Below are 24733 nucleotides of genomic sequence, written 5' to 3' on the forward strand. Positions count from 1 at the left end.
CCAAATAAAAAAATATTTTCAACAAACCAGACCAAGAATAGTCAGTTAACTAACACAGTCAATGCACAGATACAATAGAGCACAGTATTACAACCTGGGCCCCAGTCCTGCGGATTTATTAACATGGTGCCAGACTCTCAGCTGGTGTGAATTGGCATTAGCTCCAGTGAAGTCTATTCCAGCTGAGATCCAGACCCTCAGAGTAATCTGATACACGACTACCCACAATGGGTTTGTAAAGTTACTTTTGTGCTTAAGACTTTGGAGGATTAGGGGACTGAAGTCAATGCTTGCTATATGTGCTTGCTAGGTTGGACTTTGAACACTTAACTGGCCATTTTCCTTAAACTTAAAAATATATTTTAGAGGCCACTCTACACTACACACCTATATTGGTACAACTATGTTGCTTAGGCATGTGAAAAATCCACAACCCTGACTGACATAGTTGTACTGACCTAACTCCTTGTGTAGACAGTGCTATGTCAACAGGAGAGCCTCCACCTCCCAGGGAGGTGGATTAACTATGCTGATGGGAGAAGCTCTCCCATCTGCATAGTAGCATCTACACGAAAGTGCTACAGCAGCACAGCTGCACTGGTACAGTTGCACCGCCGTAGCACTGTATGTGAAGACAAGCCTATAGTCACTGAGGGCTGACTCCTGCTATGGATCCATGCAGAATTCTCCTGCCTGCCCATTGGTTCAGGGCATTTTCCTCTGGCACCTGGCATCTTTGCAGGTTGCACTGTCATGTTAAAGATGAGCAAGAGTCATTGCAACTTGGCTGCATTTTATTGAAATAAAATTAGGTGGGGGGGGGCTCCTGCCACAATGGCCCTGTGATGCTGTGGATTTCTAAGCCATACAATGCAAATTCCTAGCAATCCTGATACTTCATGAGTACCCAGTGCCTCATTCAGCTTTCCCATGTGACTGCACACATAGCCCAGGCCACGATGTGAAGAACAAAGCACAGTGAGGGGTGACAGGGAATGGATTACGGAAGTCCTAGCTCCCAGCCCCCTCTAGAGCTGGCACAGACCCCAGGAGTCTTGAGTCCCAGGTCCCTTCTGCTAACCAATAGCTCCCACTCCCCTCCCTGAGCTAGGACAGAGCCCAGAAATCTGGGCTTACAGCCCCAACCACTAGGCAACACTCCCCTCCTCTCCCAGAGGCAGGGCACAACCCAGGAGTCTGAGCTCCTAGCCCCCAATCACTAGGTCCCGCTGCTCTCCCAGAGGCAGGGCAGAACCCAGGAGTCCGAGCTCCTAGCCCCCCAGTCACTAGGTCCCGCTGCTCTCCCAGAGGCAGGGCAGAACCCAGGAGTCCGAGCTCCTAGCCCCCCAGTCACTAGGTCCCGCTGCTCTCCCAGAGACAGGGCAGAACCCAGGAGTCCGAGCTCCTAGCCCCCCCAGTCACTAGGTCCCGCTGCTCTCCCAGAGGCAAGGCAGAACCCAGGAGTCCGAGCTCCTAGCCCCTCAGTCACTAGGTCCCGCTGCTCTCCCAGAGGCAGGGCAGAACCCAGGAGTCCGAGTTCCTAGCCCCTCAGTCACTAGGTCCCGCTGCTCTCCCAGAGGCAGGGCAGAACCCAGGAGTCTGAGCTCCCCCGCTGCGCAGCTGCCGAGCCAGGCCCAGGAACGCGCAGCGCTCCCTTTAACACTCCTTAAGGAGAGTCTGCAAACTCCCCGGGGCTGGGGCCCCGCGGCGGGCGCGACGGCTGTGGGCGGGCCGGCCGGCCCCGCCCTTTGGCGACGCCCCCTGGGCGCCGGGAAGCGGGCACCGCCTGCGCGGGCGGCTATAAAATCCTCCGGGGCCAAGCAGCGCCTGTTGCTGCTGGTGCGAGAGACCAGCCAGCCCCACCCGCCCCGCAGCGACCCCAGCCGCCCGGCCCCATGGCCTTCCCGCTGGTGAGTCCGCCGCGCCCCTCCCCCCGCCGAGCCCCGGGGGCGGGGCGGCACGTGCTGGCCGGCGCGGAACCGCGTGTTGGCTTTCGCGGGAGGGGGCGGGGCGCGAGACTCCTCGTGACGAAGTGTTGGCGGTAGGTACAAGGTGGGGGCGGCTGCTCCGGCGGGGTGAGGGGCAGACGTCACCCCCCCGCGGGGCTGTGTCTGAGCCCTGCCCAGCCCCCCTGGCTCGCGGCGGGCGGGACTGGCGAGGGGAGCGGGCCGCCCAGCGGCGGCAGGTCTCGAGCGCTGCGGGGCACCAGTGGCGCAGCCAGACCTGCTGGGCTCCGACCGCGGCAGTTTGCCGCTCTCGCTCTGCGGAAGTTTCTGCGGCCGGCCTGGAGCGGGGGGCGTGGGGTGCAATGGCCAGCAGGTGCCGGCGTCAGCGGCTCGCTGGGGCAGCGAGACCCGCCCTCTAGCTCCTCCTGCAGCCCGGCTGCGAGCTGTGGTGCTGGGCCGGTAGAGTGCGTGTGAGCTTCCACCCTCGCTGCGCAACGTCCAGTGGCCGGGCCCGGGCTCCCCTCTCCGCGGTGCCGCTGGCGTGGCGTGCACGGGCTGTGGGACCCGGCTGCGTGTCTGGGAGGGGAGCAGCCCGCCGCCCTGCCCGGCTCGCTCCAGCTCGCGAGTTTACGGGGCGCCTGGCTCGGGTGTCCTGGCGCCGGTTGGGGAGCAGGACGGCGCTAGCTTCCCGCAGCGGTGGGGCGGGGTCCTGGCGGGGCGCTCCGCGCTCGGCCCCTTTAAGGGCCGGTCCCTGCAGCGCCAGCCGGGCCGCCCCCCTCACGTGGTTTCACACGTTCGCGGAGGAGCCCGGAGCTGCAGCCGCGGCGGAGCCCCCGGCCGCCCCGGCGCTGACACGCCCGGCCCGGCCGGGACAGCGGCACCTGTTTGCGGCAGCAGGAGGGCGAGCCCGCCAGGTGAGGGCCGGTCGGGGCCGGAGGATGCTTGGTCATTGCTATGCCCCGAGGGCGCCGCGGCGGTGGGTGAGGGGCCCAGCCGGCGGGGCAGGGTGAGCCGCTCGCGAGTCCGGGCTCTCTGTGCCTCCCCCATCCGCGGCTGGGGAGGGCGCTGGGCCGGGCCGGGCCGGCAGCGCTGGCTGCGGGTCACTCACCCCTGCCGGGCGCCGCTCGGCAATGCGCACAGGCCCTGGGCTCAGACTGTCTCCAGCTTCTCGGGTGAGAGCAGCTGTCAGCGTGGGGCGGGGGAGCCCAGAGGCACCGCTCGGCGGGGAAGGCCGGTCCAGCGTGAGCCGCGGTTCCGTGCTGTTGCATTTGCTGCTGTGGGGTATGGGAGTGAGCACAGCGCTCTTCTTAGACTGACAGGAAAGGTGGTCGGAAAACCAAAGTTTGAATTAACTGGTTATGGTAAGGAATTGGCATGAGTACTTGGGCTCAGATCTCTTCTATCGTGTACCTTACTTTGCTATGATTTCTGCCAGCCCCCCTTCGGGCTTAGGCTGAATCTCTGCTCGTTTCCCTTATCCTGTCCTATTGTGAGCAAGGAGGCTAGCACTTGGTGCTTCACTGCCTGTTATTTTTCTTGGTTAACCTTTGGAGACTGATTGCAGAGAACCTCTCTACAAAGGTACAGCTCAATCTGAACATTGGGGGGCTTGTGAAGAAAACACTAAATCCCTTGGGAAGAAAGGTCTCCACACCGTAAGACGTTGTCAGATAAAAACACTGGGTAGTTTCAGTCTGCCATAGTTGCTGCTGCCTATTAGGGCACAAATGGCTAGGATGTCACCAGGGAAACCTTCAAGCAGACCTCTCAGGATTTGTTTTCCTGTAATGATCGCTGGCTAGAAGGTGTGTATTCAGACTGAGATTTGGAGAAGTACACAGAGGATATGGGTCCTCAATCCTTCACACATCATAATGAAAGCTGTTCTCAGCTCTTCTGAATTTAGAGCTTGTATAAAGAGCCAGATCCTTGCCCCTGGAGATGGAAGTACCTGTGCTTAAAACGGGAAGACAGTTGTGCAATCTTTCTCCACACCTAAGGGCTGTGAAGCCCCATTTAAAGGTGGGGGCAAATCTTCCCCCCCTTTACCATTCAGCTGCCCCTGACAACAGCCTGACCTCTTTGGCCCATGAACCTCTGCACCAGGGGTGTTCAATCTTTCTGAGCCCCCCGATGTGCTATAAAAATTGCATGGCACAGGTGGGCCATAGAATTTTTATAGCAACACTTTTTCTGCATGTCCAGTGGATTAAAAGCCAGGGTTGGCATTAGGGCAGGGGTAGCAAGCAGGGCAATTGCCCAGGGCCCTGCAAAGCGAAGTTGCTTGGGTTTTGGTTTCAGCCCCAAGCAGCAAGGCTTTCTACCCTGGGCTCCAGCAAGTCTAATGCCTGTCCTGCTCTCTTGTTTTATTTTCTGAAACCTCCTGGGCCCCTGATTGAGAGCCACTGCTCTACACAATCTGAGTGGCATTGCAACCTGGTGCATGGGATCAGCAGACATTCAGATTTGTTCTGTCCAAAAAGTGGTTGGTCCACAACCATGGTGCCCCTTAACTCCATTGCCTGTACCCACACCTACTTTTGAATGTGGGGGGGAGATGGAGGGTGATTATCTTCCAAACTTGTCTGAGTGAGTTTTAGTGCACATGATCAAAGTACAGTTGTGTGCTCTGAGAGCTGCTTGGCTGCTTAATTGGGAGTGGGGTAGAGGAGAGAGTGGTACAAAAATGCTCCCTTCTTGTGGCCTCAATTAGGTGTTGCTCACAAATTGTGCAGATCGGATCCCCACATTATTTAGGCATGAAATAGCTAACAGTTTTGAGATTTAAATTATTTAGCATGTGGGTTAACACCTTACTGATGAATGGGGCTGTTCAGACCTCTGTTGTTCCAGGCTGCCTGAAGAATCATCTGTCTCTACATTTGTTATACTGAGCTTGCTTTTGATGCTTTGTTCACAACCATAACATCTAGATATGCTTTTCAAAAACTGAAGAACAAGAGAGCTTCAGAAATGTGCCACTGTACTGCCATGTACTGCTCCAACCTGAACCATACCTTGGAGCCCTTACTTGTAGGAGCTACTCAACTTTGCTGAATGATGCTCCACATGAACTGAAGTTAGCAGTGGTCTCCCCAGCACTAGGCTGTATGCCACGCCAACTTGTCAAGCCACTTTTCAGTTACCTGATGACTGTTTGCTTAGCTGAGTGGCTCTGGTGATGCAATATAGTGGTCTAATTATAGCACAGCTTATTTGTCTTAGATAAGAAAGTGGGTAACCTAAAGCATTAAATGATATTGGGGATTCTGTCCAAAGTGCTGTAATGATATAATGTAGTGTTTAACAATAGCCAGGGGTGTTTATCTTGTCTCCCCCAAAGAACACTGTTGCATTAGATAGTCCAGGGTCAGACTAGGGGTGGGGTCAGATGCTTTGCTGCAGCAGCTGGAGAGACTCCCAGACAAAGGCCTGGTCTTGCATTTAAAAATTAAGTTGTAGCATGGCCCTCAGAGCTGTGAATGGCAGTGGAGCTATGCCAACCTAACCCCTGGTGTAGACATAGCTAGGTCAGTGGAAGAATTCTGTTGACCTAGCTACTGCTGCAGGATTACCAACAAGCCTGATCAGTTGAGATGACCTAACCCTGGCCTAGACTGCTCTAGGTCAATGAAAGGACTCTTCTATTGACCTAGCTACTACCTCTTGGGGAGGTGGATTACCTGTCCTACACCAATAGGATTAACACTTCACATAAATGTCTTGTTTATGCTTGAAATGCTACCACAGTAATGGAAGAACACCTTCCATTGCTGTAGAAAGTTTCAGCGCTACAGTGCACTGTGCTGTGGCTGTCCTACTGCAGTGTCTGTAGTGTAGTCAGGGCTGAACGCCATGGGGGGAGCTTCATAAGCCCCAACTTCCCTTGGCGCCAGTGGGCAGCAGCTCTGAGAACTGCCTCTTTGCTGCCACAGCTGAGGGCTGAGCTACTCTCCCAAACTAGGTCAACGTAGTAGTGTGGCTCAGGGATGTGAAACTCCCCCTGAGATGTAGTTAAGCCAGAGGTAGGCAAACTATGGTCTGCAGGCTACATCCAGCCCACAGGACTGTCCTGCCCAACCCTTGAGCTTCTGATGGGGGAGGCTAGCTCTTGGCCCCTCCCCCACTGTCCACCTCCCCAGCAGGCAGCGCATTGTGCAGTGAGGTGGTGTGCTCCTGCAGGGCAGAGCAGCAGCATATCTGGCTCTGGCCAGGCAGCATAGCTGCCAGACATGCTGCTCTGAGTGGCATGGTCAGGGAGTGTGGGGGAGGCTGGATTAAGGGGCAGGAGGTCCTGTCAGGGAGTGGAGATGGTTGGATGGGGTGGAGGTTCTAGGGTGGGGTGGTCAGGGGCGGGGGGGTTGGATAAGTGTGGGAGTACTGGGGGCCAGTTGGGGTGGGGGTGTGGATAGGGGTTGAGGCAGTCAAGGAGTGGGGTTGGATGAGGTGGGGTCTTGGGGGTGGTTGGACAAGGGGTGAGAGGTCCCAGAAGTGTGTGGTCAGGGGACAAGGAGCAGGGGGGTGCTGGATGCCTCAGAGGGTTCTGAGGGGGGCAGTCAGGGGTTGAAAAATGGGAGGGGGTCAGATAGGGGTGGAGGCCAGGCTGTTTGGGGAGGCACAGCCTTCCCTACCTGGCCCTCCATACAGTTTTGCTACCTTGATGTGGCCATCAGGCCAAAAAGTTTGCCCACTGCTGAGTTAAGCTGACTAGTCAGGACCAAAAGCCATGGGGGGGGAGCTCCATAAGCCCCAACTTCACTTGGCTCCAATGGGAAGCAGCTCTTAGAACTACCTCCTCTTTGCTGCTGGGCTGATGGAGTTCTTCCGTTGGCCTAGCTGCTGTCTGAGGTAACTTTACTTGCAGTAGTAAGCATCTAAGCTGCCATGGAACAGTTGCTGCTATGGCCTTACTAGTGTAGATACACCATGAGCTGGTAATTCTCAACCAGCAGTGTGCAGAGGTCTTCCAGGGGATACATCAAATCATCTTGGAGGGAGAGGGATAGCTCAGTAGTTTGACCATTGGCCTGCCTAAACCCAGGGTTGAGTTCAATCCTTTTGAGCAGGGGTTGGACTAGATGACCTCTTGAGATCCCTTCCAACCCTGATATTCTATTATGGTCTAGATATTTGCATAGTTTTATAACAGGCCACATGAAAAGCACTAGCAGAGTCAGTACAAACTAAAATTTCATACAACCCATGGCTTGTTTATACTACTTTAGATACTATACACTGAAATGTAAGTACTGTGTTTCTATTCCAATTGATTTTATAATGTGGTAAAATGAGAAAGGAAGCAATTTGTCAGTAACTGTGTGCTGTGACACTTATTTTTGTATAGAAGTAATTTTAAGTGAGTTGAAACTTGGAGTATGCAAGACAAATCACTCCTGAAAGTGGTACAGTAGTCTGGAAAGGATGAGCCACTGTCCTGAATTATACTGGCCATGATCTTTCCTGTGGCTGCTTTCAATTTAGATGCCATTGTGGACTTCTTTTAAATTGGTACCATTGGAATTTGTTTTCTTTTCCTAATCTGTTTTGTTCCATCACTAGTTACCTTACTAATCCAGTTTTCCTGCATTTGGCTCTTCTGAAGCAATGTCACAACTCCTTGCAATTCCTTTCAGACGGACCTGTAGTATAAAGTTCTTATTCTGTATCTTAGATATATGTATCAAGGGAATCCTGGGTCTCAAAATAAAAAATCCCAAGAAATGTTAAATACAGAGTATTGTAAGTTTCCACCCAACAAAACTTTCAGATCTGTTATGCCCATCTAGCTGTGAGGCTAGATTGAGCCTGGTCTCAGGCTGGCCTACAGAGGTGATCTTCCAGAGCTGCTGTGGATAGGCAGCTCTGATCTCAGATCAGTAATTGCCAGAATGGTTCATCTTGCTACCAGGAACGGTTTAACTTGGCTTCCTGGCTAGTATAGACAAGATTGAACTATGCAATAGAGTGTATCCTCCCTCTGATATATTACTCTTTTGTGCTGCCTCTGTTGGCCTGGGAAATGGTATTGAGCACTGTTAGAGCTACTTAAGACAGTTATGTCAAACGAGAGAGCAAATTCAGCTTACTTATGGTTTGGACTTGGGCATGAATATGGGAGTCCAGACTCCCTCCACCCATAAAGCCCAATAATGTTCATGGGAAATGTTCGTAAAGATCAAGAGTGGTGTCTGGCCTTTAATATTTACTATTCTACTGTCCACTATCCTGCTCCTCAGCCACTGTTTCTGCATTGTATCTCTTCCTTCTCCACCCTCCTGTCTGCTCATGTCCTCTGTTCTATATTGCCTTTCTTGCAGCAATTCCCAGTTCCTGGGCTTCTGCCTCACCCCTCTCCATTCCATTTGCTAAAATGCAGTGCAGTAGCTAATCTTGACACAGCAGTCTCATGCCTTTACACCCCAGTTTGTATGTCCCACAGGGCATCCAGAAAAATCAGCTAGGCAGGCTTAGGCCCATGGGTACAGACACCTTGGCTTAAAGATAGTTAAGGCAAATGGTCTTGCTTGGGTCCTGTCTACACTACAGAATCAGCCACATGAGGGGAAAGGGGAGGGTTGTCTAAATTGCACAGTAGTTAGTCCCATTTTGCAGTATAATGATACCACAGCGTGCCTTACCCATGTTTCCACAGTATAAAGGTTTTGGCCTAATGTTATGTGGGAATATTATAATCGTTTGTTTCACTTGGCTGGAACAATCATTGGGCTTGTGATTTGTCAGGGTTCCTATGTTCTAACCAGGCCCCTGACAGTTGACTTTGTCTGAAGCTGTAGGACTGCATACATAGCATGTGCTCCACAACACATTCTCTCAACCCTCTGGGCCACCTAATTGGTCATCACAAACTAGTATATCCTGAGAGGTAGGTCAAGATGATTGGGGTGAAAGGGGGATTGTCAGCCAGATGAACAAGGAAAGGTTGCCCTGTCCTCTACTCTATGAAGAAAGAGGTGAGGAAATGGGGAAACAGGAAGACTATGGGCAGGTCTGCATGTAAAATGCTGCCTGGGCACAGCTGCACTGCTTAAGTGAAGACAATCCTATGCTGGAGCTAATCTCCTGCAGAGGTGGTAGGAGAAGCTCTCCTGTCAGCATAGCACTGGCTACCCCAGGGTTTAGTAGGTCAGTAGAACTACATGGCTCGGGGATGTGGATTTTTCACTCCACCTCCCCCAAGCATGTAGTTATACAGATATAGGTCTGTAGTATAGACCTGGCCTCAGATGCACAGTGCTTAGGTGACTACTTAGACATGTTACTGGAGCTGTGGAAACTTTGACTCCTGAGTGCAGGGAGAGTGAGAACTGGGTCAGACTGCTTACTGACTGTAACTGGGTTAACAGGGCCAGTATTAATTGCTTTTTGCAGGGCCAGTCACTTTATTGTGGACTCTGCTCCCTGCATTTGGCAAGAATTAACTTGTTTGAAACCAGAGCAGCTGAAGCCAGCATGGCTCTTCCTTCTATCTGTGCACTAGCATGACAACATTGATGCTGTTAGGAATGTGCTGTGCACATCATTCCACAATTTGTATAGATATGGTGTTTGCTTGTGAACACTAATGAACACTCTCCCAGCCTGGGTTGCTGGGAGAGGCATTACCCAATGTAGTTCATGTTAACACCAAAATGGCAGCAGCTGGTTTTGGAGGGGAAGAAACAGTATGCAAAGCTGGCATCCATCAAGATTTTAGTAAGATTTTTAAGTTCAGGTCTGCTCACGTCTGAGCAGGTATGTGTTTCTCATTAATCTGTTTGTATTCCCTTAACTGGGTCTCAACACCAACACTTAGTTTCCAGTAAGAAATTATGGAAATGTCAGTGCTACAGTATCACATCATCCAGGAATTGGATTGATGCACTGTTCCCAGGAATGTAGTGCTCTTGTCCTTACTGTGATAGTATGTGAGGCTCCATTTAAACTTGGTGGTAGGAATTTAAGGAGGCCAAAGTAAAGTTCTTAGAGTGGCTTTTGTATGTCTCCAATCATTGGGCAGTGTCTGTGTAGAAACACCATAGCAACAGAAGATGGGGCCTTGAGCACTTTTTTCTCAGCTAGTCAGGGCTCAACTTGTGTTCCAGACTTATAACTTTCCACACAGTCAGCACCCCAGGAGAAGTGAAGTGTTTGACTCTAACAAGGCAGCTGGCAGTCATATTGGAAGCACTTTCTTCCATAACCTCATTAGGGGTTTGGTTGAATTTGCATTAGTTCCTTGGGAAAACATGGCTGTTTAGCTTTAAGGGCTGTACAGCTTTACGCCTTCACACCTTCAAAACTGTAAACTGCTCCTTTACTTACCACTTGTGAACTGAATTACAAGGCTGGAAAAGCTGTTGGTTGATGGAAGAAGGTCTTGCTACATGAACACTAGTGTCTAGGTCTCTTATCTAGCTAAGTGTTCTCCAAACTTTTTTGATTACACACCCTTACCAGTAAAAATTTGAGAGCACACCCCTGCTGCACCACAGGGCCAGCTCTACCATTTTTGCCACCAACTGCTGAAGTACAAAAAAGCTGCTTGGACTCCTGCCTGAACTGCCAAAGCAGTACTGGTCCGGTGGCACTCCTCATGCCGCACACCCTGAAGGATCCTCTTGTGCACCCCACTTTGGAGACCACTGATCTAGCTGACACTGAGATAAGAAAAGCCCTCTGAACAGCTACGGGCTAGTCTACACTGGCAATGTTAAAGCACTGCCGCAGCAATGCTTTACCATGGCTTGTGTAGTTGTGGCAGAGTGCTGGGAGAGCTCTCCCAGTGCTTTTAAAATAAAAAAACTAAAACCCACCTTCACAAGGGGTGTTGCTTCCATTGCTGGTGCACTGTTCTACACTGGCACTTTACAGTGCTGAAGCTTGCTGTGCTTGGAGGGGGTCTGCTCTCTGGCAGTCTGCATCTGAAACCAGTGTAGTTCCAGTTAGAGCTGTGCAGAGGATACAAGTTCCATTTTTGCAAAGGACTTTGAGATTGACATTTTGTGGTGGTCTAATTAGGACCAAAACCCAAAATTTTGAAATTCTCAATTTTTTGAAACATCACTTTGGGTGATCAAAATGTGGTGTTTTTGATGTCTGGCAAAATCAAAACTGTATCTTGATTTTACTCTTTATTAATGCAATACAAAAGTCAAAACAAGTCAAAATACTTGCTCTAAAACACAGCAAATGATATGTTTTGACATCAGCATGTTCCCTTTTTTCAAAGCAAAACTTTGGCAAAATCAACACAATTGCATGAAGTATTTCAACACCAAAGCTGTGTTCTCTGATAGAATGGTTCTGAGATTGTTCTGACCAGCTGTTTCCAGCCAAAGGATTTTCTAAAGGCCTGTCTACTCTAGATTGCAAGACTTCCCTCACTAGTTCACCTCCACTGGCATTAGAAACATTGAGATACCAGGTATCTTATGTTGAGTTAGACAGCTTAGGGCTTGTCTGCGCTAACTTATTTTGCTGCCTTAACTATGTCAGTGTGCTCAGGACTTAACAGTTTGCTTGGTAAGTGGGGAACAAACCTCACTGTGTTCTAGACCAGGTGGGGACCTAATCTAAACTTGGTTTTGCCTAGACTACCCTGGGTGACCACACCATGTTCTGTTTCCTTAAACTGTTCAAATCCCACTATAAAACTTCATGTTGCATTCTAAAAAAAAACATAGCTTTTCCAGCAAGGTTAGTTGGAGCCAGCTCAGGTTCCAGTGCTGAGAGCTTTGGTTAAAGGAAGTCCTGCATGAGTGGCATTAGTGCACAGTACCCCTGTACATCAGCATACTTCAGCCCCAAGTGAGACCCCACTCAGTCTCACTGGGCGTCTTGAAATGTGGTCTCAGCTGAAAAAGTCAGTAAAATCGTGAGTTCCAACTATGTCCACTTCACCTCTGAAGCCTCACAGCTGTCAGATGGTTTGGTCACTAACTCATGCTGGGCTTCAACTCTGGCTCACTGGTTCATGTCCTCAAACGAATCTTCTGAGTCATCGCTTCCATTGTCTTGAAGCCCCACTACTCATCTCTAGGTTGGATGAAAACCCTCTCACCATCCATCAGGACTGAGCCAGTGATCCAGCTTCCCTTTTGCTATGTCACTCTAGCACATCCTGTTTCTTCTTTCAGTAGTAGTTGTATGTAAGCACTTCAGGGAGCTTCATATGTCTAAATATATATATGTTCTTGGCTGTGACATGAGGCTGTTAACACTTCTGGTAAACTAAACAACCCTTGTAGTGGCTTGTTTAAGCCTCACCTGGTCAGCCTTTTATGTAATTTGGTTCTGGCCAATCAGTTGGAGACAACCCAGTACAGAAAGACCCCTCTCTGCAAAGACTAATGCTTCAGCAGTTCTCCATGCTGTCACTTCATTCTGCATCAGCACAGATGCTGCTTGTTGGTGCTGGTTCTCCAGACCTTTATTGATGCTTTAGTCTGAGTAGCCCAGTATCACTTTACCTTCATCACTGCTTCCTTGGTCTTGTACCAAAGCTTTTGGCAGCATCATAGAATATCAGGGTTGGAAGGAACCTCAGGAGGTCATCTAGTCCAACCCTCTGCTCAAAGCAGGACCAAGCCTCAATTAAATCATCCCAGCCAGGGTTAAGTCAAGCCTGGCCTTAAACCTCAAAGGAATGAGATTCCTCCACCTCCCTAGGTAACCCATTCCAGTGCTTCACTACCTTCCTAGTGAAAGTTTTTCCTGATATCCAACCTAAACCTCCTCCACTGCAACTTGAGACCATTACTCCTTGTTCTGTCATCCAGTACCACTGAACAGTCTAGATCCATCATCTTTGGAACCCCCTTTCAGGTAGTTGAAAGCAGCTATCAAATCCCCCCTCATTCTTCTGTAGACTAAACAATCCAAGTTCCCTCAGCCTTTCCTCAGAAGTCATGTGCTCCAGCCCCTAATCATTTTTGTTGCTCTCCGCTGGACTCTTTCCAATTTTTCTACATCCTTCTTCCAGTGTGGGGCCCAAAACTGGACACAATACTTCAGATGAGGCCTCACCAATGCTGAATAGAGGGGAATGATCACGTCCCACAGTCTGCTGACAATGCCCCTACTTATACAGCCCAAAATGCTGTTAGCTTTCTTGGCAACAAGGGCTCACAGACTCATGTCCAGGATCTCATCCACTGTAACCCCAGGTCCTTTTCTGCAGAACTGCTGCCTAGCCACTTGGTCCCTAGTCTGTAGCATGCATGGGATTCTTCCATCCTAAGTGCAGGACTCTGTACTTGTCCTTGTTGAATCTATCAGATTTCTTTTGGCCCAATCCTTTAACTTGTCAGGGGTCTCTGTATCCTATCCCTACCCTCTAGCATGTCTACCACTCCTCCCAGTTTAGTGTCATCTGCAAATCTGCTGAGGGTGCAGTCAACACCATCCTCCAGATCATTAATGAAAATATTGAACAAAACCAGCCCCAGGACTGACCTTTGGGGCACTCCGCTTGATACTGGCTGCCAACTAGACATGGAGTCATTGCTCACTACCTGAGCCTGATCTAGCCATTTTTCTATCCAGCTTATAGTCCATTTGTCCAGCCCATACTTTAACTTACTGGCAAGAATACTGTGGAAGACTTAACAGCAGCTTTGCTAAAGTCAAGGAATAATACATCCACTGCTTTTCCCCCATCACCAGAGCCAGTTATCATAGAATGCAGTTAGGTTAGTCAGGCATGACTTGCTCTTGGTGAATCCATGTTGACTGTTCCTGATCAGTTTCCTCTCCTTGAAGTGTTTCAGAACTGAGTCCTTGAGGACCTGCTCCATAATTTTTTCCAGGGACTGCAGTGAGGCTGACTGGCCTGTAGTTCCTTGGATCTTTCTTCCCTTTTTAAAGATGGGCACTACATTAGCCTTTTTCCAGTCATCCAGGACCTCCCTGATTAACATGAGTTTTCAAAGATATTGTCCCATGGCTGTGCAATCACACCAGCCAGCTCCTTTAGCACCCTCAGATGCAGTGCATCCAGACCCATGGACTTGTGCTTATCCAGCTCTTCTAAATAGTCCTGAACCACTTTTCTCCACAGAGGGCTGTTTTGCCCAGTACAGTAGTCTGGGAGCTGATCTTCATCATGAAGATGGGCAAAAAAATCATTGAGTATATTAGCTTTTTCCACACCCTGTCACTAGGTTGCCTCCTCCATTCAGTAAGGGGCCCACACTTTCTCTGACCACCTTGTTGCTAACATACTTGTAGAGACCCTTCTTGTTAGTCTTAACATCCCTTGCTAGTTGCAACTCCAAGTGTGATTTGACCTTCCTGACTTCACTCCTCCATGCCTGAGCAATGTTATACTCCCTGGTCATTTTTCCAAGCTCCCACTTCTTAAACACACAAATTTACAAGATCAGGAAGGATTTCACTGTTAAGCCAAGGTGGTTACCTGCCATATTTACTATTTCTACACAGCAGGATGGTTTGCTCCTGCTACCTTGATAAGGATGCTTTAAAATACAGCCAGCTGTCCAGGACTCCTTTTCCCCTCATGTTGTTCTCCCAGGGGATCCTGCCCATCAGTTCCCTGAGGAGTCAGTTGGCTTTTCTGAAGTCCAGGGTCTGTATTCTTCTGCTCTCCTTTTGTCAGGATCCTGAACTCAATCATCTCATGGTCACAGCCTCCCAGTTCCCATCCATTTTTACTTCCCCTACTAATTCTTTCCTGTTTGAGCAGCAGATCAAGAAGAGCTCTGCCTCTGGGTGGTTCTAGCACTTGTATTAGGAAATTGTCCCTCTGCAGTGATTTGAATCTTACCTCTTTATTTGGTAGGCTTTAGTAAACTAAACTACTTGTGCTAGTGATGTGTGGTCTTTATGCTACCAAGATCTAGAAAGCTATTATCTAATTTGCATGCAACTTTACATGTTCCTGGAGTTCCCATCACCATCGTGTCAATACTGGGTGGAAAAGTCTCTCCTGTCCATGACTCAAGGTCATGTTTCAAATATTCTAGGTGGGGGAGTCAAGGGAGATGCAAGGGGGAAATGTATAAACAGTCTACCTTTACTCTAAGGATTGTAGAGCTGTATGCAGTAACTTGCAAAACAGCTAGCTTTGTGGGTTGCAAGGCAAGGATTACTAGCACAGCTTCCCTGGAACCATAGTTTTGATGTCAAGCTCTCACTTGAGGTGACTTTGCCTTGAGGGACTGTAGGCTTGTATGGGAGACTGAAGCAATATTCATATTATGAATCTGAACAAAAGCTTGAACAAATGGAGCTTCTTGTGACTCTGCACATATTCTGGCATAGGCCTGGTCTACACTAGAATTCTAATCAGTATAGTTACATCTCATGGGGTATGAAATCCACACCACTGAGGGTATGTCTACACTACAGGATTATTCCAATTTTACATAAACCGGTTTTGTAAAACATTGTATAAAGTCGAGTGCACGCAGCCATACTAATAACATTAATTTGGCGGTGTGTCCATGTACCGAGGTTAGTGTTGATTTCCTGAGTATTGCACTGTGGGTAGCTATCCCATAGTTCCCACAGTCTCCCCCACCATTGGAATGCTGAGTTGAGATCCCAGTGCCTGATGGGGCAAAAAACATTGCATCTGGTGCTTCTGGGTACAGCCTCTCCCCTCCCTCTGTGAAAGCAGCAGCAGCCAACTGTTTCGCACCTTTTTTCCTGGGTGAACTGTGCAGATGCCATTCCACAGCAAGCATGGACTCTGCTGAGCTCAAGACAGCAATCATGGACATTTTAAACACCTCACGCATTCTCGTGCAGTCAGTGCTGAATCAGGACCTGCAAAGCCAGGCAAGGAGGCAGTGGCTACAGCAGAGCGGCGACGAGGGTGAGGACATGGACACAGAATTCTCTCAAACTGCAGGCCCTGGTGCGTTTGAGATCCTGCTGGTAATGGGGCAGGTTCTAGCCATTGAATGCTGATTTTTGGGGCCCAGAAAACAAGCACAGACTGGTGGGACTGCATAGTGTTGCAGCCACTGGGAATCGTCCCACACCTGCAAACTTTCGCATGCGTAAGGGCACTTTCATGGAACTTTGATTAGTTTCCCCTGCCCTGAAGTGCCAGAATACAAAGGTGAGAGCAGCCCTCACAGTTGAGAAGCAAGTGGCAATAGCCCTCTGGAAGCTTGCAATGCCAGACAGCTACTCATCAGCCAGGAATCAGTTTGGAGTGGGCAAATCTACTGTGGGGGCTGCTATGATGCAAGTAGCCAAAGCAGTCACTAAGCTGCTGCTATGAAAGGTTGTGACTCTGGGAAGTGTGCAGGTCATAGGGAATCCCATTGCAGCAAAGCCATCCACTGAGTGTGGTGGGGTGATAGATGGAACCCATATCCCTATCTTGGTGCCAGAGCACCAGGGCACCCAGTACATAAACCACAAGGGGTACTTTTCCATGGTGCCGCAAGCACTGGTAGATCACAAGGAACATTTCACCAACATCCACGTGGGATGGCCGGGAAGGGTTCATGACGCCCGCATCTTCAGGAACACTACTCTATTTAAACAGCTTCAGCAAGGGAATTACTTCCCAGACCAGAAAATAATTTAGGTATTTCAACATCCCCGTAGTTATCCTGGGTGACCCAGCCTAGCGCTTGATGCCATGGCTCATGAAGCCATACACAGGCAGCCTGGACAGTCAGGAGCTGTTCAACTACAGGCTAAGCAAGTGCAGAATGGTGGTAAAATGTGCATTTGGCCATTTAAAGGCACTCTGGCGCACATTACTGACTCGCTCAGACCTCAGCCAAACTAACGTCCCCGTTGTTGCTGCTTGCTGTGCTCCACAATCTCTGAGAGTAAGGGGGAGATCTTTATGGTGGGGTGGGAGGCTGAGGCAAATCACCTGGCTGCTGATTACGCACAGCCAGACGCCAGGGCTATTAGAGCACACTAGGAAGCAGTGCACATTAGAGAAGTTTTGAAAACCAGTTTCATCACTGGCCAGGGTACAGTGTGACTGTCTCCTTGATGAACCCCCCCCGATTGATTCATTCCCTGTAAGCCTCCCCCTTCAATCACAGCTTGCTTTCTAAGGAAATAAAGTCACTCATTTAAAAATGATGTATTTTTTATTACTTAATTATAAAAAGAGGAAGAGAACTGACAAGGTAGCCTGGGTGGGGTTTGGGAGGAGAATAGTAGGGAAGGAAAAGGCCACTAAAAATTTCATAATAATGAGCCTTTTGGTTGGGCTGTCCACTGGGGTGGAGTGGGCAGGTGCACAGAGCCTACCCCCACATGTTCTTACTCATCTGGCAGGTGAGGAGGCTGAGGCTAAGGAACATGGTGAGGGGGGAGGGTGGTTATACAGGGGCTGCAGCGGCACTCTGATCCTGCTGCAGTTCCTGAAGCTCCACCATACGCTGGAGCATGTCAGTTTGATCACGCAGCAGCCCCAGAGTTGCATCCCATCACCGCTGATCTTCCTGCTGCCACCTCTCATCTCAAGCATCCATCCTTTTCTCACATGCATCCCTCCTGTCGTCATGGTCACTGGCATCTTTCCTGTACTTTGCTACCACATCCTTCCACTCATTCAGATGAGCTCTTTCATTGCTGGTCACTTCCATGATTTCCAAAACCTTCTTATCTTTTTTTTCCATCACCTTATCTGAGAGTGCCTTCGGGACGGAGTAGGGAGGCTTGAAAAACTTGCAGCTGCATGAGGGAGGGGGGAAAAGGGACATTTTAGAGAACAATAGTCAAGTTCGTTTTTATGGTGAACAACACTATTCACCTTATATAGCACTACAAGGTTTTCACTACAAGGTCGCATTTTGCATCTTAATAGTGAGTGCCTGCAGCTTTGTTGCAGATCAGACGCAGGTCCGGGTAGCAGAATTCAGCTTGCATGTGGCCATGGTAAGCCATTGTCTTTCGTCTTCTGCAGCCTTCATCTATCCAGCACCCTCCTTTCCCAAATAGCAAGCAAAGCCTGTTGAGTGCTGCTTGTTTCCTGTTAATGTGCAGCAGCAGAAACCACCTCGTGGCTGGTATGGAAGATCACTGTTAAACACCCCCCTTTCCCTCCCCAACTGCGTGGCTGGTAGCAGGAAAGATCCCTGCTAGCCAAATGCAGAAAAGCTCAGCGCCAGTCACACCCCCCTTTCTCCCTGCTTGGCTACTTGCAGGGAAGGATTTCTCTTAAGCCACAGGCAAACAGCCCAGTAGGAATGGCCATCTGTCCCCTTACTTAAATTTCTGAATTTCAACCAGGTTACCATGAACAATATCACTCTCCTGAGGATAACACAGCGAGATAGAAGATGTTGCTTGAATGCCAGCAATCACTGGGACCATACGCAGCTAGGCTTATCATGCAACGATACCAGATTACTTGCTACGTGCATGGTGTGGTCAAGTGTCCTACCATGGAGGATGGAATGAAGGAGCGCTGCCCAGAAACCTGCAAAGGCTTTTGGAGTACCTCCAGGAGAGCTTCATAGAGATGTCCCTGGAGGATTTCCACTCCATCCCCAGACATGTTAACAGACTCTTCCAATAACTGTACTGGCTGAAAATGCATCCCAAGTCCTCAGGGCAAATTAATCATTAAATGCTTGCTTTTAAACCATGTCTTATATTTACAAGGTATGCTCATCAGAGGTCCCTTCCATGGCTTCATTGTCTGGGATGGTTGCTTGGGAGGGTAATTCCATCAGGGTGAGAGAGCCCCTGGCTGTTGGGGAGAACAGAGTGCTGTGCTCTCTACAAGGTCGTCATCCTCCTCTTCCTCATCTTCCCCATCCTCAGCCATGGCTGCGATTACCACCCCCACCTCAGGATCCACGGACGGGGTGGGATAGTGGTGGTGGATCCCCTTAGAATTGCATGCAGCTCAGCATAGAAGTGGCATGTTTTTGGCCCTGCCCTGGACTTTCCATTTTGCTTCTTTGGTTTTCTGGTAGGCTTGTCTGAGCTTCTTAACTTTCACATGGCACTGTACTGAGTCCCTGGTGTGGCCTCTCTGCATCATGGCCTTGAAATTTTTCAAATGTTTTTTCATTGTCTTTTGGAACAGAGTTCTGTTAGCACAGAATCCTCTCCCCATACAGCGATCAGTTCCAGTACCTCCTGTGCAGTCTGTGCTGGAGCTTCTTCAGTTCTCTGACTGCATTGTTACCTGTGCTGATGAGCTCTGCGTGGTCACCTGTGCTGATGAGCTCTCCACACTGGCCAAACAGGGAAATGAAATTCAAAAGTTTGCAGGGCTTTTCCTGTCTACCTGGCCAGTGCATCAGAGTTCAGATGGCTTTCCAGAGCATTCACAATGGTGCACTGTGGGAAAGCTCCCGGAGGCCAATGCTGTCAATTGCGGCCACACTAACCCTAATCCAATACTGATTTCAGTGCTACTCCCCTCGTCGGGGAGGAGTACAGAAATCGGTTTTAAGAGCTCTTAATAAAGGGCTTTGTTGTGTGGATGGGTGCAGCATAAAATCAGTTTAATGCTGCTAAATTCAGAATAAACGCGTAGTGTAGACCAGGTGTGAGATGTAGCTATACTGGTTTAACCCCTGGTGTAAACAGCACTAGGCTGATGGAAGAATTCTGTCAACCCAACTCTTCTCTTTTGAAGAGGTGGATTGCCTATGCTGACAGGAGAATCCTGTTGTAGGTAGTGTCTACGCTGAAGCACTAGTGGTACAGGTGAGCCACTGTAGTGTTAAGGGCTCATCTACACTTTAAACTTTAAAGTCGGATCATGTAAGTCATTCTAGCTGAACTTGAATCTTGAAGGTGACATCTAAGGAGAGAGTACCTTTTGTGCTGCTTTTGTATAAAGGCCTGGAAGTTGAGTTGGTTCTGCTTTTTGCTGTTCTGAATTGCCAGTCAGATCAGCATGGAAGCTGCTTTACTGAGAGCTTGTCTATACTTAAAACACTGTAGTGAGTCAGTGAAGACCCTACCTATGCTGATGCCAGGGGCTCTCCTGTCTATGTAGATTCTCCATCTTCCTAAGAGAGGAGTTAAGCTGACAGGAGAAGTCTCCTGTCTGCATTAGGATTAAGTTGGTTTAATGGCATCACTTTGGGATGTGGATTTTGTGTAGTTATACTAGCTTAATTTCCTAATGTAGACCAGATCTGACACTTTAAAGAGTCTTCCATATGCCCTACAGAATGGCCTTCTGCATGCTTCTGAACTTCCCACAATAGTTAAGCCTAGCTAGCACTAACATGGATTCCCTGCTTTCTACTTGTCCTTCCTCGGAGCTCCCTGGTCTCTGTATCCCTAGAGATAAAAATAGGGGAGTAAGTTTCGCTTTTTTATTCTACTCCACAGATTGAATCAAATTCAAGGTCTTTAATTTGGGAAAGAAACCACGGTCAAGCACCTGTCCTTGGACATAATGGAGCTGTCGGCTGCACTGGGGTTAAATAGGTGTTAACAGATTTTAGTTATGCTTATCATTTGCCGAGCTTTCACCTGGTACAGTAGGAGTTGACAAATCTGCAAGTTCTCAGGTATCATAATTGTTTGGGTTACAGAATACCTGTTTCTCTTCTAAAAACTAGAAGAAATATGGTGAAGGCTTGAAAGTTTTCAAAGTTATAACTGCCCTTGAAACTAAGCATCAGTACAACTTTCTCAGTTCTTTGCTTAAGTTAAAGTTAAATGTTTAAACAGGCACAAAAAACACTGCGGCTGGAGCCATTGTACTGAGGAGCCATGGGCATGTCCTTGGGTTTGGGTTAAAGTTGTAAAGACTTGTTTGTTCATACCTGCCAGGTGGATCCTGCCTTCTGAGCCAGTGGTAGCTGCATTGACAGGGGAGAACATCAACAGGGCTTCTAAAAATAAAATCAGTCCAGGATCCATCTCCTTGGTCTTTGCTTGATCTTGTGCTGATGTCGTGACTTCTGGCATGCAAGCCTTCCCATATGAACACTAGTCAGACTGCAACCACTGGGTGTAATAAGGGAGACTGTGTTATATGAAAGACTGTGCCCAAGATTCCTGAAGAGAGAATCTACCTTTTGCATAATTCTAAGTCAATATGTATTGACCAAGCACATGTTCCATCTTAAAGAGCTGAATGCTTCCCTGTCTTCCTTCTGTTTAATGGGAGCAGATTTTATGGCTAGTAGCTGCAACAGCCTGTTCTGTGCCAGCTTTGCTGCTGTTGATGCGTTAGTTCTGTTCTCATGCTAGGAATCTGGCTTTGTAGCCAGCTTGTTAAAGGCTGTGGAGTCCAGGGTTGCATAGTGAAAATGACTCCTTTACAATTCCTGCAGTCCTGACCTCTGGAATGACATCTTCCTGCCTCCATTTTAAAGCTTCACTGCAAGACTCAGTGATAGCTTTTGTGTGCCTGTGCATGGAACTTATCCAGATGCACCCCCACAGACTCATGGTTGCATTGGTACCTCAGTTGGATGACTGGGGCAAATATCACAGTGTGGATCAAGCATGGCACTTGCTCTTGGGTCACCAGGGGCTTGAGAATGTAGTCCTAACACTCCTGGACGGTGCCAGGGAGTACACTGCTCTCTAGTGACCCCTTCCATCTTCTAGAGGGTCACCATGAGGCAGGGCTTCTGGGGGGACAGGAAAAGCCCAAGACTTAGTTACGCTTTTCCTCCTTAAAGTCAAGCTAATGCTCAGCTTACTTTGGTTGTCATTCCAGTTAATAGCTGCTGACTGGAGTGATGGGTAGGGGACTAGCAAACAGTGCTGTCACATTGCTCTGCAGTGGCTAAAGAGCATGAGTGTCAACCTCCGGGCAGACTTAAGAACCAGCATGCAAGCACCAAATTGGCTGCAAGTTCTGTACATACATTTCACCAACCACTTACCAGGCATCAACTCCTCAGGTGCTATCAGCCTTAATGGGAAATCGGACATTCCCTTTGGGCACCCCAGTCTGTCTCTCCATCACCCAGGTGGATCTGTCTTTGTAATGGTCCCTTACACCATAAATCAAAGCAATATTCAGGATACTCCCAGTCCCAAAGGACCACTCACCCCAGGTCAGTTGAACTTTGGATCTCACACCATAGACTACTTGTAGCCAATCCTATAACAAACTATCTACCGGTTTATTATATAGGAAAAGAAAATGAGTTGCTTCAAACAGTGGTTCTCACTTTTTTATTTGTAGAAGCAAAAAAGTACACAACTCATACTTTAATATCAATAGTCTTACCTTTCTAATACAATGTGCTCTCTCCCTGGCAGCTGCAGCCCTGTAGCTGGGGAAGTCACCTCTTTCTCTGGCTGCTGTAGCCCTGCACATCCCAATTCCCCTCACCTCACTGCCACCTATCCCCATTCTCCCTAAGGCCACCACCTCACCTTACATGTGTCTTCTCCAGGGTCCAGGCACCTAATTAGTGGAGCCACACCTGCATGGCTCAACTATTAGGTGGGTGGCCCTTCATTCTGGGGAGTGTGGCCACCCAGGTGTGCACCTTACAGGGAACTATCCATGGACCACCGGAATGGAGCTCACAGACCACTGGTGAACCTCAGGCTCATCACTGGCATTCTCTTGTTATGCCTAGAAAACCTTACCCCCAGAGTCAAAGCAATAATGGTATAGTGCCTCCTTGATGATGGGTTTTGTTCCTGGCTTTGAGCTGCAAACTTAGTCAATGGGAGGAATTCACTTGCGAGACTCCTGTGTGAGATCTGATGAGTGGAATATTAGTCTGTCAATGGACCTTCCTTGTTGGGCAAGGCATAATGCCTTTTTTGTAGGGGACCAGCATTTCATTCTAGTTAATGCCTCTCTTCGGTCTGATTTACAGTTAGAGGCTTACAATGCAAGTGTTTGAACATTTCATTTATAACATCGTATTGTAAGGTAACTAATATATGCAGCATCTCATCAGCATTCCATAAAGTCTAAACACATTCATATAATTCTAATACCTATTTTAAGAGGTAAGCCAGACTGGTTCCAGCTCTGTATTTCAATATTCAACTGAGACATGGGAACCTTGGCAGGAGCTCACACCTGGTCTGCCAGGATCACAAGTGCTGCTTCCTCCCTTTCCCCACTTCCCTCCAAGTGAAACCATTCCTGTAGCTTTTGAGAGGTAACCATGAAGTCAGGTGTCACCACCCTTTTTCGCAAGGGAGTGACTCTCACTAACCCTACTGCTATGATTGCTGAGTTGGGCCGTAGTACCTGGAATTGCTGTCCTGAGCTCCATACCTGATAGTGAAAATCAAGCAGCTAGGGGGAAGCTTAGGCAGAGTCTGACTCAATGCATTGTTAGAAAATGCTAACAGTGATCAACAGCAAATTCCTGTTGAATGTGGGCAAGCATGGTTGTGGTTAATCTGTTAGTGGGGCATGGCTAGCCCTGGGAGATCCACTATAGACAAGGCATGTGAGCTTTGCTGCACCCCAAAATGTCCCAGGTTTCTTTTCCTTGCCTCTAACAAGTGGGAGTATGGACAGTCTCTTCAGAAGAAACAAGTGTTTATACAGGTAGTGTCTAGACTGGTGGGTCAGACTATCACCATGTGTGTGCAGTTAATGTTCAAGGCAGTGATGAAAGTGCTACTTCCCATAACTTAAAATCTATCTATGGGCAGCCCCCACCCCCAGACTATGCAGTGTAGACAAACTACAGAAGGGCATCTGTGTGGTGTGTGTTTGGAAAACATGTATTGGCTCAAATGTACCTGTACTTTGGATATACCAAATTCCAGGGCCTTGTCAAACCAGAGCTGGGTGGCCTCTTGCACATCCAGTGCTGAAAGGGTTCTCAGTAGCTATTGTGATATGATCATAGGACTGGTAGACAGGAACTGAGTCCCATATCCCAGTTATGCAGCTGACTTGTGCAGCCCCAGGCAAGACCCTGCTTGACTAGGTTCTCTCTCTTACAGAACAGGGTAAGACTTGAGGAGGGGTGTTCTGATTTCACTGGTCATTCTTTATACTAACAAACTTGCTCACTCATGTTCTTGACGCTCTTCTGACCCAAGGAACTGTACTGAGATGTGGCTCTAAGGGCTTGTCTACACTGACAATTAACAGTGCTGCAACTTTACAACCCTGTAAACAGTACCCTAGTGCTGGGAGCTGTGCCCCTTGTGGAGGTGGGTTTTTTCGAGTGCTGGGAGAGCTCTCTTTCCTAGTGCTGCGCCACGATCACAAAAGGCATGTTAAAGCACTACTGCGGCAGCACTTTAGTGTTGCCGGTGTAGACTAGCCCTGAGTCTAGAGGCCTAAAGGTAAAAGTAACCAAGCATTTGAATGTAAAATCAGACTATGGCTGGAAAAATACCTTGGTCAAAGTAGGCCATGTAAGTCAGATGTTAACTGGCAAGACACTAACACTTTCCCTTTCTGCCTAGAAGGAAGATATTGGAAGGACCACCAAAGACTGCTGGGAAAGCCCTGATGCACCTGCTCTCTCTACTTGCAGCAATGCAGATATCTTCCGCAGAATAAATGCCATGCTGGATAACTCTCTGGATTTCAGTGGAGTCTGCACGACACCCATTACAAAGGGAAGACGTGACCTTTTGCCAGGTGACTTGGTTGGCTAGTGCTCATAAGAGCACAGAGAGCAATGTCAGATGCCTGCAGTACAGGGATTCCATAGCTGGATATAATATGTAAACCTGTTTTGCTTATTTCTTAATGTCTCTTAAGAGTACTAACAAGTGGGATGTGTAATTAAAGATGACTTGTCATGGAAACCACTGTGTGTGTGCGCGCAGCCCTGTGATGCATGAGAGCCTGAGTCTTTCAACAGTTTCCTTCTGTTTCTGCCATAGAAATATCAAAAAGGTCAAGTCCCTTT

General features: G+C 48.7%; 1 protein-coding gene across 8 annotated transcripts in view; it reads left to right on the forward strand.

The window, feature by feature from the left end:
* The first annotated feature begins 1821 nt into the window (after positions 1-1821).
* The window catches only part of CPEB1 (cytoplasmic polyadenylation element binding protein 1), an 82354-nt gene continuing 59442 nt past the window's right edge, over positions 1822-24733 (forward strand). Inside the window, exons 1-2 of one of the 8 annotated variants that reach the window (XM_050968879.1) lie at positions 1822-1910; positions 24285-24459. In XM_050968879.1, coding sequence (XP_050824836.1) covers positions 1896-1910; positions 24285-24459 — 190 coding nt within the window. In that variant the 5' untranslated portion in view covers positions 1822-1895. Of the gene's footprint in view, positions 1911-2025; positions 2042-2769; positions 2861-24281; positions 24460-24733 lie in introns of those variants that run through there. The other 7 variants (XM_050968882.1, XM_050968878.1, XM_050968880.1 and 4 more) reach the window with 7 other exon arrangements.

The sequence above is a fragment of the Gopherus flavomarginatus genome, chromosome 9, assembly GCF_025201925.1.
Source record: "Gopherus flavomarginatus isolate rGopFla2 chromosome 9, rGopFla2.mat.asm, whole genome shotgun sequence".
NCBI lineage: Eukaryota > Metazoa > Chordata > Testudines > Testudinidae > Gopherus > Gopherus flavomarginatus.